General features: G+C 39.2%; 1 protein-coding gene across 8 annotated transcripts in view; it reads left to right on the forward strand.

Annotated features, from left to right (window-relative positions):
* The window catches only part of LOC5564334 (putative epidermal cell surface receptor), a 188,609-nt gene that overhangs the window by 157,866 nt on the left and 14,670 nt on the right, over positions 1 to 16,073 (forward strand). For 3 of the 8 annotated variants that reach the window (XM_021855812.1, XM_021855815.1, XM_021855813.1), the window contains exons 4-6: positions 2,955 to 3,165; positions 14,171 to 15,010; positions 15,174 to 15,587. In XM_021855812.1, the coding sequence (XP_021711504.1) occupies positions 2,955 to 3,165; positions 14,171 to 15,010; positions 15,174 to 15,587 (1,465 nt within the window). Of the gene's footprint in view, positions 1 to 2,954; positions 3,166 to 14,170; positions 15,011 to 15,173; positions 15,888 to 16,073 lie in introns of all 8 variants that reach the window. The other 5 variants (XM_021855809.1, XM_021855810.1, XM_021855817.1 and 2 more) reach the window with 3 other exon arrangements.

Raw genomic sequence — 16,073 nt, forward strand, 5'->3', positions numbered from 1 at the left:
AAGCACTAATTTTGTTTATATTTGATCGATTTTGATCCAAATGTGTATAAAGAGTGGATAAATACATTTTAAATGAGCTCAGTTTAAAAAATGGCGTCAAAATATATGTGAAATTTTGAATTATTCAAACAGCTCAAACGAAAATCAGCAAGTTTCTGCAAAAAAAAAAATAACGTTTCTGTAAGATCTAAAGAAACTTTCTGATCTGCACCATTCGAAATTGCGGCAACATGACGCGACAAAAGTTGTGTTCATGTTAAAAATCATCAAAATTACTTAAGTGTAATATTGAATGACATTGAAACGTCAACCATTTTTTTCAATCCTCATGCTCCACAAAGGTGTTAATCTTTCTAATAATGCCGAGAATTAGGGGAATATTGCATTTATAAAACAAAATTTTTGTACCTTATTTTATAAACACATTTTTTAGTATTTTGACTTCAGAAAATTTGACAGCATAAAAATTGAAGACATTTAAATTTTAGTCGAATTTCAATCAAGGATAATAATATAATACATATATAAGGTATGTTCTGAAAAGATAAAAAACATAAAAATCTCAAAATCAACTGAGGTAGTTTTCGACGCCTTCTTGTATGGAGCCCGATCATAGTGTATTACATGGAATGTTTTACTTGCACAGTGTATCATAATTTCGTAGCACCATTTGGCAAAAATTCTAATATTAAAAATCATTGTTATTTTTTCGAATCGTATCGTGAAATATAATCAAAAATAAAATTCTGAATTATAGCTGTAATAATGCACAGCATTAATATGCTAGCTTGTAAGTTGAGGTCTTATTTGAGGAAAGTTTAAAATTGTGCAATTCATTTGCTCAAATAGCAATAATTACAAAGGTATTTCCTTTATAAGTTTTCGTAATTCGACTTGCGCAATAAAAAAGATTATTCGAGTCTTGTCCTATTAGACTTTGCCTCCTTCAAGCTTAAGCTTAATTATTCAAAATCGTTATAAATAAAAATTGATAGTTGATAGTTGATTTTTTTTAATAGTATGTCGATGTTTGAAGGGACAAAATAGTGTATAAATTTATTCCAATAAATATTAAGCTAATCGCATCAATTCGGTTTATATAGCGTTCGTCGAAAATCAGTGGATCACCTGTGCTACCATGGGAAACAGAGGGTTAAAGAATTTTGAATTTTGGTATTTTTCAAACATTATTATGAGATTTTCGCCAGCTATTCTTTTAGGAATGCTTTCGGAGTTATTTCAGAGATGTATCGTAAAATAACTAAAGTATGAAAAGAAAACAATACAAATTTTGGTGCTATAACAAACGATTATCTTTCTCTTATATACATGCCGTTTCGCGTGACAAAGATGTTCGCATTTGCTCATTTGCATGCAAACCGCGCCATTTCCGAACAACAATCAGTGAGTCATGGTTCCCGACTGTCGCGACGATGGAACATCACCACACCATAATTGAAGAAAGAAATGGCAATGATTGCATCGAAAAACGGAACTCAGCTTTGAAAAGTCCCAAACTAACAAAACTCGTCATGAAAGCCAAAAGGCTGAAATTTAAATTTTGAACATTGCTTTTTCGGTGTCATCACCACTCAAGTAATTTATTTTGGATATCCTAATTTACGTACCTACATGATGAATCGAATCGTTACGCGTTCGCGCAAGATTAGGAAATGTGGTAATAGGCTCATAAAGTCGTCTCTGGTTGAGATGACTAAGGGGCAAAACTATAAGGCACTATGTGCCAAACAACCGCGGCTAGAAGCCGCAAACAGCAAAGAAAAAGAAAAGGTTAGTAGTACGATCGTCGTACAATAATGAACACAAATTGGAGTCTATGTATAGTGATTTGAATTGAATTGAAGCAAACTCAAACGTGCTGCGTCCGTTTCTGCTCTGACTGTCGCAACTTTAGGCTCAGGGATGAAAGCAATTCATCTTCTCAATAGCGGCAAATTATGAATCAATCTGCGCGTATAGCTGCCCGGCCGCTTTCATGGTGTACCATCGACTCTTCGAATAATTAAGGAGATTAAGCCATCTCGATTTAACTGCGATGATTGTAGTTGGTAACCTTGCTGCAGAAGGACACGAGCTCATCTCAACTGTCTAGAACGAATGCACTGGGCACTAGAGGCATTGCTTGGTTTGAATTCGAAAGCAGGTGCAATTATGGCGCAATCTATATCTTAAATTTAAAAGACATTCAAATATTGAATGTCAGTTGAACATCAGTTGAAATTTCTGTCATTTTCTGATCCACACAATCAAAATATCAAATCAAATGCAGTCTAGAGTTATTTCATGATCATTGAAGGGAAAATATGAAAGTTTAGTAAAATACGATTTTGATTTGTGTTTTGCATACGTCGTGAAAAGCTACTATAGGAACAGACATTATAAATAGTGCTAGGGTGCAGAGCTACTTGAGCACTTTCATGATTCACTTTGGCATGAGGGTTTTTCTCGGCCGAATCTTCTGAAACTTTACTTTAAAAAAAAATACAACCTAAGGTCAGATGGACTCCCTAAATGACATAGTATGCAGGGCTACAAAAAGTCATAATTAAAAGCCGTAAATGTGATTGGGAAATTTAGAGATTGAAATAAAGCTTAATCCGCTTTTACTACTGTGCTTCTAACCCTTTCCCAGTAGTACAATGCATTTGAAAGTGAATTTTCACTATCAAACTGTTAACTCTTTTGCAAAGCTCTTCACTAGAGCCATGTGGAAAGGACAATCACTGCTGCTCGGTGATCGGCAATTCGCAAACAACTTCCACCCACCGTGCCACATGTCATCTGCAACGCCTACAGCAGTGAGCCCCAACCATAACCCTAGTGCCATCAGCTCAGCTCAACAGGCTCAACGTCTAATGCAAACACAGCCCCCATCACATCATGTTATACCAGCTCAAAGTGTCGCTAAAACATTCACTTTTTGCTCCTTTCAGACGAACCAAACCGTGGACAAGGGATGCGACGAACGATGCGCCTGCGAGGCAGATGGTAAATGGCGCTGCGAGCCGCGTTGTGCAAGGCCGTTCATCAAACGTGGAAAAACGCTGCCGGACGCCGCCGGCTGCTACGAGAGCCCCTCCAAAACAGACGAATGCTGCGCCACCCTGGTGTGCCCCTCGGAACGCTTGACGGATGGACGGTCAGGTGAGTGGAATCTTTAAATTAGTTTGGATTGAACAGCGGAGATTTGTGATTGACGACGATTTGTGATGGTGAAAATGATGATGATGATGATGAATAGTGTAGTCCGAAAACCAGCAAAGTTTTACTTACCCCATCAACCTAATCTAAATGATTAGATCACTTGTTCTGAAGAAATGCAGAGCAGTTATCTCTGTACACTCTCGTGCAAAAGTTTGGGGTCATCCCTTTAAAACATACAAAAGTGTTTTGCTCTTTTTTGTGATTTCACGTCAAATTGAAACTCTTCATCCGAAAGAAAATAAGCTAATCTTGAATATTTCGTAGACATTTAGACACTAAATTTTTACTCAAAGTTGACATTTTTCAAACTGATTTTCTCAACTTTTGACCGACCAAAACTTCGAACCAGAACGGCATTAGAATCTCATAATCCTTGAAATGCACTTGCGAAATGTTTACGGAAAAATCTGAAAACTATTAAAAAAAAATCATTAAAACAGTCATTTGAGTCATCGTGCAAAAGTTCGGATTCATTGTTCAGTATGAAGCATCGCGCAAAATTTGGGCATTCAGGGTAGGATGTGACAAGATGGTTCACCTAACCAATGGATGCCTGTAACTCCCTTAATACAAACCAAAATTCAAGTAACAATGAAAAACGATCAAAGATAATTATACCGGGTACCCCCGTTGGTTTGACCACATTTAATCTGAACACTTTTTAATTTGTACCCCGCTAATTTCCACATCGTTCAGATTAAAAATGGTTCAAAAGTCATTTAGCTCATGGAACGGAGTAAACTGGAAAGAAACGCTGTGGAACGGAACGCAGAATCAAAACAAAACAGTGCAAGAGGTGACCAGAAACACGTTTCTAGGGTGACTAGATGTTCAAATTAAAAATGAACCCCGATGGTTTGCATGAGGCACCGTTCAAATTACGGGGTTGTACGGTATAACAAACATGCGTTTTGATGAACAATTTTCAAATCGTGACCAATATTTCCCCGTATTTTTTACAGGGGCCAAGATGGGTCAGCCTACATGGAATTTAATATTACTCAAGACAAAAATACAATATTCTTAATACTTTCTTAATATTCTTAATGTTTTTCTCTACAATCACGAAGCCTAAAATATGACACAGAAACAACTGAAGTTGAATTATGTTGAATCCTACAATTTCTTTATAATGATAGTCATATATCGTCCCGAAAACAGCAATGTTTTACGCGAAAAATCATAATAATCAAAATATATTTTATTGGACTCAAAAATGACACTAACCTATCTTGCTTCGGATTACCCTATTAACATTTTTTTAAAACTCTTCTTACGCTTTTAAATTCCATTGCTTTTCTTAAATAATTCCAGTTCAATTTCTTTGTCGAAATCCAGCCACTCAATTATAAACAAAAGTAATAATAACAATACTTGTGTTTCATTGAATGGGAAAATGAGATCGATTACCAGTCAGTCACAAAAATCGAATTTACAGCATGACTGACTGTTTGGTTTGTGAATCACAGAAAGTTACAGGTATGATAAAGATCAATAATTATCTGATTTATAACCCTCATAAGTATAACTTGGGATCACAATTGTTTTAGTTATGGGTTGCTGTTGAATAAAATTCTAAAACTAAGGAATCAAAACATAATTTTAATTCATTTCTTTTTATTTGAAAATAAGGGAAGGCGGAGCAGTATGGTCATACGGGGCATTATGGGTCACCCTTCATTTGAGCTTAAAAAACCAATTTGAATCCCGAAAACCTTAGAAACTCATAAAGTATGCTTCAACCAGCCACTACCATGAAAACTGTGTTAAAATCTTATTTTATACTTCATATATTCATGAACATCTAAAATGTTTATGCTACTACGAAAATCTTAGAAGATTTTGGATGAAAAAATAAGCTTTGCATAAAGTTTTGTCTATTGTTTTATTTTTTTTTTCACAGTGGTTCATTCTTCCAGTATCTATAGGCATGATGTGCACGAAATTGTATAGATTCTAAAAAAAAATCATTAGATACAGAACTTAAATAAAACATGTAGAAACGGGGCAATATGGTCATAGCCCGTTAAAGCTATCTTATCACAAAAATAACACTGCGGAACACGTTTTTGTCTCAAGCATCAAAATACCACCACTTATTTAATTAAGGGTTGCTGAATCCATTGCCGTTTTTAAAAAGATCATAGCACGTCTAGTTTTGAGTTTTTGAGTTCCCTGTTGAAAATGCAAAAATTGACTATATCAGCCAACTTGCATGCAAGTTTGCAGGCTTGTATGGCAATTTATTTGCTTAATTTGCCACAGAACTCAAACTTCATGTATTAAACAGCACTTATCATAAGAGTTCATAATATTGTCGGTGCTCAAAAGATATTTTTTGATGGTTTAGAAAAGTATTGGATTTTGCCATATGAGAAACGAAGTATTTTGTATGGAGACTGCAAGCATGTTGAAAAAATCGAGAGCAAAAAAATGTGTCATGTTGGAACATTCCTGAGAACGGCATTAGACTCAGCAACCCCAAATCTACTAGAGACACATAATTTGATTTTTGAGATACGCAAAAATGTCATTTTTGTTACGCTGTGTAAGCAATCAATATATGCTCTTTTTGCAGTTTCATTGAAATTTTATATAATCGCACGTGATTTTGATTAAAACTATAATTTTTAACTGATTACATTATTTGAACAACAATGTTTGAAAAATGAAGATCGAGATGAAGATCTCAGAATCGTAATGTATTGAACTGTCAGCAGAACGTACAATTTTATGATTCAAATCGGATTTTAGCAGTTTTTGTACAAAACCCTCTTACACATATTGTCTTTTTCAACATTATGTCTTGTAAACGATGTTTTTATTAAAATAATAAGGTTTAGTATAGTGGGTCATATTGCCCCGTAGGGGGACCATTTCACCCAGTACAAAGTGAAATCAAACACAAAATAATGTTTTTCAAAATGCTCATAAGAAAATTCTAAGTAACCCGTTTTACAAAATACGACTGAGGTATGAAAAGAGATATTTCAAACTACAAATTAATCTTATCAGGGTGGCCAGTAAAAAGTCAATTTCGAATTCCCGGTTTTCTCCCGGTTTTTTCCCGATATTTCAAAAATATTCCCGGTTTAATGATATGCTAAGAAACATTATTGCGAATTTTTTTACTATTTCAAACGACTTTTAAGTACGAGTTTTTTGTTTAAACCAAAGCATTTCTATTAGGGGTAGACGGAAATCAGATATTTCGCTGCACATTCAAATTTTCTGGGCTTATACTGATTCTGCTAAATTTCATTTTGATCTATGAAACGATATTTTACGACGGTCATTTTAGGTAATCGTAAAATTTGTTATGAACAAGTTCAGTGCTAAAAAAAGATTGACCCTTGTTTATATTATGGGATCGAGTCAATCTTTGAATGAATCATAGTTTAAATTTTAAACAGTCACAGCTTTGGTAGACATAAAAATGAATATATCTATTGTTCAACATTTCGTTCCATGAACATCAGCATATAATTTTTGTTATGTTTTATCCCCACAAATCTAGAACATTTTCTCAGGGCAATTATTTCTGATAAAAAATAAAGAATATGTTCTTGGCTTTATTAGGATTGGGATTCGAATTCAAAAACTTTAGTAAAAATCCACTAAAGTATAGATCAGTGATTCCCAAAGTGGGCGAATTCACCCCACTGGGGCGATTTTCAGGCTCAAGTGGGCGGAAATTTGTAAAACAGAATTTGGGGGGCGAAAAATCTAAAAAGGGGGCTAAAAAGCTAACACGGGAGCATTTGAAAATAATTACTCATAACCTTTGGAGATCACAAATCTGATGGTTAATCAATTCCAAACTTAACTATTTCCAGGACTATTTTACCTTAAACCGTTATATCTCTAATCATGATCATTTTCAAATTATGATAGACAACACTTGATGATTGTGTAATGCATTCAGGTTTTTCAATATCATGAGTTTTTGGAACGGACAAAAAAATCTAATGTGCCCAGAATATAGCAGAATCTGTCCCGATGGTATTCTATGTTCTCCAAAGTTTGGCCAACGGACTTCGCTCAGTCCTTGGATCTCCAACTTCATGCGACACGCCTCGTTGGCAAATTGTGCCAGTTTACCCTGCTGGGCTAGGGTTAGTACGTTCCATGTTCCAATTCGTGTCCGTTGTTTCACGCTAAAAGTCGTTGCCGTTAAATCAGTTCGTAATCTTTCTCTATCGGTTTCTTCAACATTTTTTGATGTTTCGGGGACAGTAGGTTGTTAGCCTAAGGTTCCCTATCCGCCGTGATGGGGCTGCCATCTAAGGTGTAGCTTCCGGGGAAGAGCATTTCTTATTCAGCCGCTGGATACCAGACAGACGCTGTTTGAGCCGCACCTCCTTGGTGAACAGACGTTCGGTGGACGTACCTCCTCAATCTAGCTGAAGTCAGAAGGACTACAGGACCCAGGCTGCACTACCAGCTAAGCACGCAACTCTTAGCTGGCGGTCATTTGACATCCGTCGACCCGTGGAAGCATGATGTAGGAACTTGTGAGGACTCCGTCGACTCACCATTTTGCAGCCCAAATCGACCCTATTACATTAATGTTGGCCTTCCTTAGCCGAGTGATTAGAGTCCACGGCTATAAAGCAAAGCCATGCTTGGCAAACCTCCGAGTACGTTCTAAATCCGCGCCACCTTAGCCGATGGAAATTGGCACAGTTGAACGTTTCCTGTCTTGCGCCGATCTGGTTCTGCATACGGTAGCACACGTCGTTTTATGCGGCCCGCGAAGAGTTTGAAGTCTCTTTTCACATCTGTCCCGCAGACTGTTTTAATTATTTGAAGCTATAACATGCCAAGGATCACAATTGTTTGTCCCAACTTTTGCGGATTGGGATACAGAAAAAATATCATAACTAACACAAAGGGTAACATTTTTGCAACTTCCCAATTCGTGATTAATTAGTAATTGTTAATAATATAAAATTTGATAGCACTCTTCTTTGAAGTTAATAAGCGTTAAAATTATTCGAAGCATGAATCAAGATTGCGCGAATCAATTTGAGATTCATAATGAGAAATCATACTTTTTAATAATCACTGTAATTCAATAAAGATTTTAACAACAATATGTCATGACTTTCTTCAATATTTGGTAGGGGAAACTGAACTTGATGATGAGAAATGACTAAATAAATTGAACAGACTATCACCGCAAAGGCTTGATACTTACAAAACCCTGCATATTCATTTTACAGAAAACTTATTAGGCATAATTCCCACCAAACCATAATCAAAAAATTTTTTTGAACCAATTTTTTTACAAGGGCGGTGTTTCCACACAATCTTAACAGGATTCATATACAATCCTGGTCAAATATCTCGCAGACATAACAGGATTTTAGAATGAAGATACTGATGGTATAACCTGCTTTGGATTTTTGTCAAAAATGATTGTTACACATTCCTATCCATGATTTTTAAATAATGATGGGCAGAATTGTGACAAAATTCTGAGTAAGATTCTTATAACATCTTTATTACGATTCTTATATAAAAATTAGTCAAGATTTTCAGCGATTCCTGAAATAAATACTGACGTAATCATGGAACTCTTTCATTATAGAAAACTGAATCCTTAGTATGATGCTCAAAAACAATTATCTTGTATTTTCTACAAAAGAATTATGATTAAAAAAAACGTTACAAATGTTTTGACCCGCCGCGCAATATTATTGCTCAAATGTGGCCCGCGGTTCAAAAAGGTTGGGCAGGCCTGCGGTAGCCCATGAAAGACCGTGTCCACCCTAGCACGGCTCTCACTGCTTGCAAAGATCACCATGGGATCACGAAGGCGACTACTTACGACGGAGGAAGATAGTGGCTTGGAAGGGGGATCCAACAAAATGGAAAACATCCCAGACAATAGCGTAATGGAGGATTAAGCGGCAGAAGGTGAGAACGCAAACGCGTTTGCGAGAACCGGAAAGCTACAACGTTTGCCAGTAGCAAAAGGAAAGTACGAAGGAAGTGATTAGCCGCCCGCGGCGTGAGCGATCGAAGGGGTACGCCATACCTGTTAAGGCAAACGACCAAACCACGTACGCAGGCGATTCTTCGTAACGTCAGAGATCATTCGAAGCTGAAAGACCTCGGAGAGAACGTTGTCAGAATGAGGCGCACTCAGAGGGGAGAAATGCTCTTCGAGCTGAAGAACGATCCGGTGATCAAGAGCTCGGCCTACCAGGAGTTGATTGCTGAGTCGTATAAGATCACAGGTTAGTTCGGTAGATAATTTATGCACTCGCATTGTATGCTATTATTCATCACATAATATATGCACGTATATCGCCTCTACTTTTGTACGTAGAAGGCCTTATCGCGACATCTTATAAGTGAAATTTTGCACATGTAAAGCCTCCAGATGATTTCGTTGTACGTACATTTTGGTTGTCTGAGCCGAGCCGAGAGGTCACAGATGAGGTGCTTCAAGTGCATGGACTTCGGACATCAAGCGGCAATCTGTAATGGTCCGGACAGATCCGAGTTGTGAGGAAGTTAGCAAGATTTTTTTCGCTGGCTAAGTGGCAGCAAGAGTGGGATGCCTCCGAGAAAGGAAGGTGGACTCACAGGCACATCCCGAATCTTTTGGCCTGGGTGAACAGGGAGCACGAAGAAGTGAACTTCCACCTGACACAGTTCCTGTCAGGTCTTGGCTGCTTCAAGCAGTATCTGGATCGATACGGCCATGCGTCTTCACCATTCTGTCCTGAGTGTATGGAGATTGGTGAAATGCCAGAACATGTTGTCTTCGACTGCCCGAGGTTCAACATAGTACGAAACACGGTGGCGGCTGCTTTTGGAGAGTACTTTAGCGTAGAATGTGTGGTACACGGAATGAATGAAGTTATCCCGATCTTTGGAATATGATGACCAACATGGTGGTGCAAATAATGTCTGGCGTACAGCGCAACGGGCGAGCAGAGCAGCGAAACGAGACGCAGAGAGCAGCGCTTGACGGCGGGTCGTCGGGATGCTGATGAACCGGAAGCCAACCTGCCACCGGAATTATCGGACCAACCTCGGCACTCGACGATTCAGTCTGTTGATGAGAGGAGACCATCGGGCTCGATCGCAGTAGGCTAGATCCTCAGTGGGGGCTAGACCATGAGGAAAGAGCGTAACGTAGTAACGGTAATAAGTCGTCAAGGCGGCTGCAAACTGCAAGCACCCTCCAATTGCTGAACTGACTCTGACACTTGGCCAATCACCATCGAGTCGAAGTAGGCTAGATCCTCCGCCGGGGACTAGTAGATCGCGAAACAACACCGGCAAATAATCGTCGGGGCGCCTGTGAACCGGAATCGCAGGACCGACCTCAGCATATGTTCGGATAGCATCGGTTCGGAATATCTTCCGCCGCCGGAGAAATCTTCGTCTGAGTAGGATAGATCCACCGTCGGGGGCTATTCTCAGTAGTAGGAGCGTATCACCGGCTTGAACCGGAAGCGGCAGTGAACCGGAAGCCTTTCTGCAACCGGAATCGCTGGACCGACTTCGGCACCCTACCGGCCAACAACGGAGTATGAACAACGTGTAACGTTACCGGTTTCGGGAGATATTCCTCCGTCGGGGTACTCTCAATTGGAGTAGGCTTGTTTCACCGTCGGGAACTACGCCGAGCAGTATCGATCACGACAAACCGCCGGCTTTGGGTAGTCGGAGCGCTTGCGAACCGAAAGTCACCCCTCAACCTGAATCGCAAGACTGACCTCGGCATCCAACCGGTCCACCCGTAGAGCATGACGAGCAGAGTAAAAGAAACAAGCGCATCAACAAACACAGTAGCATCAATCGAAAAAAGTCTCACATGGTCCAGGTGTGTGGCCGGCCCCAAAATGTGAGTGACGTTGAAGAGACAAATTGTAGCTAGATCGAATAGAGCAAGAGGTGACGAAAAGGCGTAGTGGCATCAACAGGCCCTCCGCCCCCTAAAGTAATACCATAAGGTAGTTCCAGGGGGCCATCGGACTTGTAGCCCAAGCCAAAGAAAGGTGGCGTGGTACAGAGTTGTTTTCCCCTTTTCTCGGTTACCGCAATCGAGACCGTAGACTGTTGAGTAAAAGACCATAATAGATCGTTAAGTGAAAACCTGAGGGAGACTCGCGAAGAGGAAAAATATCAACGTCATATGCAGCCCAGATTCCGCTGTCACAAAACGTCCAATGCAGCCCGTCGTTCTTATGGCTGAAAAAGTGAAAAGTATTGTATTCAAAATAAACTATTATTAAAAACTTCAGTCAGCGGAGCAGTAGTTTTCAAAGATGATTATAAATCTGAACACAAGACTAGTTATTTATAATGTTTGTAACGTTTGCTTTCACGAAATTTCACTCGAAATGCCGTATGATGCACACGCAATAGTTTTTTGCTGAAATGGTCATGTGAGAGCTTGAACGGCTTGCGCAAGATTGATGAACACACTGAATGGAATAAGAAAAAACGCAGCAATCGCATCTAAAGAAGACCGTCTCCGCGGGTCGCGTCTCAGGTGAGAACCACAAAGCCTAAACCCCATGTGCTCCGCAGATAGCCGGGTTAGGTTAAAGTTTTTAGCTTTGATAGAAGTGCGAAAATTCTATAAAATAAACATGACAGGCATATTGATATATCACTTAGATTTCAAGCAACAATATGACATTTATTTTTTGACCCACATTGCTTTTGATTAATTCGTTAAGTCGTTAAATTAACTAAATCTCATTCATGATAATTTGAAAATTTTGTTTGTTAAATATTTTGCTTTCAGTTTTTTTTGTGCAGTATCGACTAACGGTTCGAATTCCGTTGAATATTTTGAATTTATGTAATCACCTTGAATCTTTGGAATTTTTGATTCACTTCAGCAAGAGGATTTTTGAAAGCTTCTGAGCTCGTATTTGGCCTCCATATGTATTGTATTAATGTGCTTCTTATGGCAAAGTTGCAGACAATTCGACTAAAAAAATCCCCATGCCACAGTGAATCATGGAAGCGCTCAAGAAGATCTTTACTCTACCACTTCATCGATTTATAATAGTTCCTAAGGGGTCGTGTTTTATTAGCTTGAAGAAAGTGCTGTTTTGGCACATAACATTGTTTTGGGTTGAGTATTTATGAGCAGTGTCCAGTTCATTCAAATATTCTTCAAGAAATCCCAATAAACTATAATTAAAGAATAAATTATCTTAAAAATCCATATAATCCTCAAACATGTTAGTTTAGGTTAATTTTTCATTGTATTTACGAAAAAAATCCCATTGGGAGAATCCGTCATTCGTAATTTCTTTAGGAAAGATCTCAATTTTTTATAAGTTATAAAAGTCATCATTATCAAGAAAATATCCATAGTTTCCATAGGGGTTCGCAAAGCCAGAAAAAATGACTTCAATAGTAAATATTTTTAGACTAAAAACTCTGCTCATTTCAGATTATTTTAAATTTGAAATGATTTTTCTTTCAAATCTGATCAAATTGTTTTAGATATTTTAAAAACTATTGGTACAACAAAACTGTTTTTTTTTATTGAAGCCTAGCTTTTTGGATATACAACATGTATTGTTAAGATTTTCAGCCAATCTTTTGAGAACCATAAAAAGTTGACCTTCATATTAATTTTTGCTTAGTTCTATAAAATATAATGAATTTTGTGACTATTGCATTTCCACAACATTAGTCAAACGATGTACAAAAAAAAACAGATTGTAATTTGAAGCTACCGAACAGTTCCAGTTTTGAAGGGAAAGCTACCGACAACATATAGTCACAGTGACAAGAGATGTTCGAAGCGTTGTGAAAACGTTTCCAAAAAGCTTTTAACAAGTCTGTCGGTGTGAATCGATGGAGGATTATGCAGCGCAAAAATGTCAATAAAAAAAACGTAATTCGTCTGCTGATGACGAAGAAAATTACAATCGGCATCGGCTTAGATTGCCGAGAATACGTAAGTTCGCTGAACTATGGTTGTCAGTGAACGAATTTAGTAGCGTGAGCAAACTATAGACACATCACGATAAATAACAAACCAAAAAGAGAAAATTGTGTAAGTTTAAATTCTTGTATATGAACAAATCTAGTATATATGAATAACGAATTAAAAAAAAACAAACAGTTTGGACATATCTTAACCTTTTTGAAATGAGCCTAAAGCAAGTCATCCCTTGAGTGATTGTCGAGAACAACTACAGCTATCAGTACACGGTGTCAAATGTATTGTTTGCCAACGATCTGGCCGCGATCCAAATATTCGTTTGAATCTATCATAAGTTTTATCAGTGTCAAACAAATGTTTGTCCTTCAGTCCAATGTGTACTATAAGTTTAAGAAATCACGAATTTGAATATTAGTACGTAAAACCGCTAACCTAAAATTCATTACAGAAGATCACACTGCCTATGTCTCTCTTCTGTTTCATTATTACTGAATAGGGATTACCATCTCCATTGCTTACCCAATCGTATTGACTCCACAATCCAACCACGCTTCGGACGGTCCGAGCGGGAAGATTTATGATCGATTGTTACCTAATCGCCAGATTGCATGCTTCTTTACTTTGCGAAGACGAGACGAATTCCGCGCCGATAAACAGAAATGCAATCCAAACAATACGACTTTGCAAGACGCGTACAAATCGGAAAATTGGAATTGCAAATTGATTTCCCCTACCCGCACGCCGGAATCGTCCACAATTGCGTTGTCGTGGTGCTAGTGCCAGTGGTGACCAATGGACGAAAACTGGGGTTTGAAATCGGTTCGTAAAATTATCTGGATACAGATCGGCGTTTTTGTTAGGTATTGCTCGATACATTATGCGATCGGAATAGGTGTGAAATATGTTTCGCAATTCAATTGCTCTAATTTTAGATTGTTTCAAATCAGCATGATTTTCGGATATAGCATTTCTTGCGATCACTAATTTACTGAATAAATCTCTTCGCAGATCACACGGATGAATCGACGGATAGGATACAAACGACGTCTACAGCGATTGTGACCAGTTGCATCTATCGAAACCAGTCGTACGATGTGAATGCTAAAGTTGAAATGGGATGCGACAAAATTTGTACTTGCACCAGCGAAGGTGAACTGGATTGTGCACCGCGGTGTCCTCCGATGAACGAAACTCGTTCAGAGCACTGTGTAACAGTGCCAGATCCTAATGATGCATGTTGCAACCGCGAATTTTGCGACGTAATTCTAGATGATCATGAGCAGAGCGCTGGAATGATGATGATGTCCCCTTCTACGGCAGCTCCTGCTCCGTCGACCACCGCCGGTCATGAATTTAGCGGAGAAATCGATCAGTGTGAATACAAAGGAAAAATGTACACGAAAAATCAGCAGTTTCACGATGAATGCAACTCGCTTTGTCTGTGTACAGACGCTGGCGTGCATTGTGCTAAAATTGAATGTCCATCCCATTTTGGGTTGGACGTCCTAGATCCACACTGTCTGCGATGGGAACCAGAACCAGCAACGTTCCGTGCAATAGCGCCACGTTGCTGTCCAGAACGGATGAGATGCATTGACAACGGTACATGTGTGTTCAAGGGACATAACTTCGATAACTGGTCGGAAATTCCAAGTAATCTCACAGGATGTGATCAACATTGTTACTGTGAATCAGGTAAAGTCGAATGCAGACCCGCTTGTCCTCCGGTTCCGGCTACTCCTCCACCGAACCTGCCATGTAATCCTCGAATGGCGCGACTAGCACCACTTCCCGATGACGACTGTTGCAAACACTGGACGTGTTCCGGCGGAGAGCCAGCAATCAGCGGTATGTTCCTATTAATTGCAATCTGTATTACTCACTTCTGCCTTCAACTTTCTTTCTTCCACTAGTCATGTGTTCATATCTCACAAGCACTTGTTATGCCTCTTTAGCACCAAATCGCATCATTGTCATGATCAGAACACCCCTCTCTAATAATACCTTTCAGGGAACGACGTGCTTAAACCTCTCCTTATGCCCGATACAATCAATCAGTTTCTCCCGACAAAGACGCCGAAAAGCGAAAAAGGGGAGAAGACTAAACCGGAGAAAGAATCGGAAACGCCAAAGGACGTCCTTCCAAACGTCCCATTCTACCCAACCGTCGACGGAAAGCCGCCGAAAGTCCCCCAGGAGAAACCCCATAAGAAACATCCTAAGGAGGATTCTAAGAAGGATCATTTCAACAATATATACCCTAGCGGCGAGACTTCTGGGCCAGGCGATTACGGCCAGTACGGCGACGTCCAAAAACCAGCAACACTTGGCGTTCAGCGACCTGGACCACCAGGATATTACGGTCCAGAAATTAAGCCTGGCTACAACGACTACAATCCTTACATCCACGTAAACGGTCCACCAGGTTCGGTTCCGCTTCCGCCAGGTGGTCAGTTACCTCATCATCCGCTCGATAAGCAGATCATCAACGCACTGGGGGGCAATGCACAGAACATTCCACCGAACATTCGCATCGAACAGCTGCTGCAGCAAATTCACGCCCAAGATCCCAATCCCGGTCCCATCCTGCATGGTCAGAACATTCCCTTCCAGCATCCGGGGGCGGCCTCCGGTAACGGTATCAACTACAACCAGTACGGTGAGCCGTTAGACATTGGACTTGTACCGCACCAAAGACCTCAGTCACCACCGTCACCACCAACAGGTTTTCATTTTGCACACATCATCTTAGATTCTACTGTTAATCTAATAGCTGTACCTATCTTTCAATTTATGTCCTTTTCAAAGCTATTCTCAAAGCGTTCTATTTCTGTAACAAAAAAAATATTTTGACATTTTCTTTTTCTAACAATTTGTTAAGTAAATCTATCACAGAATTTGAATTCACACA

The sequence above is a fragment of the Aedes aegypti genome, chromosome 3 (genome assembly GCF_002204515.2).
Source record: "Aedes aegypti strain LVP_AGWG chromosome 3, AaegL5.0 Primary Assembly, whole genome shotgun sequence".
Lineage (NCBI taxonomy): Eukaryota > Metazoa > Arthropoda > Insecta > Diptera > Culicidae > Aedes > Aedes aegypti.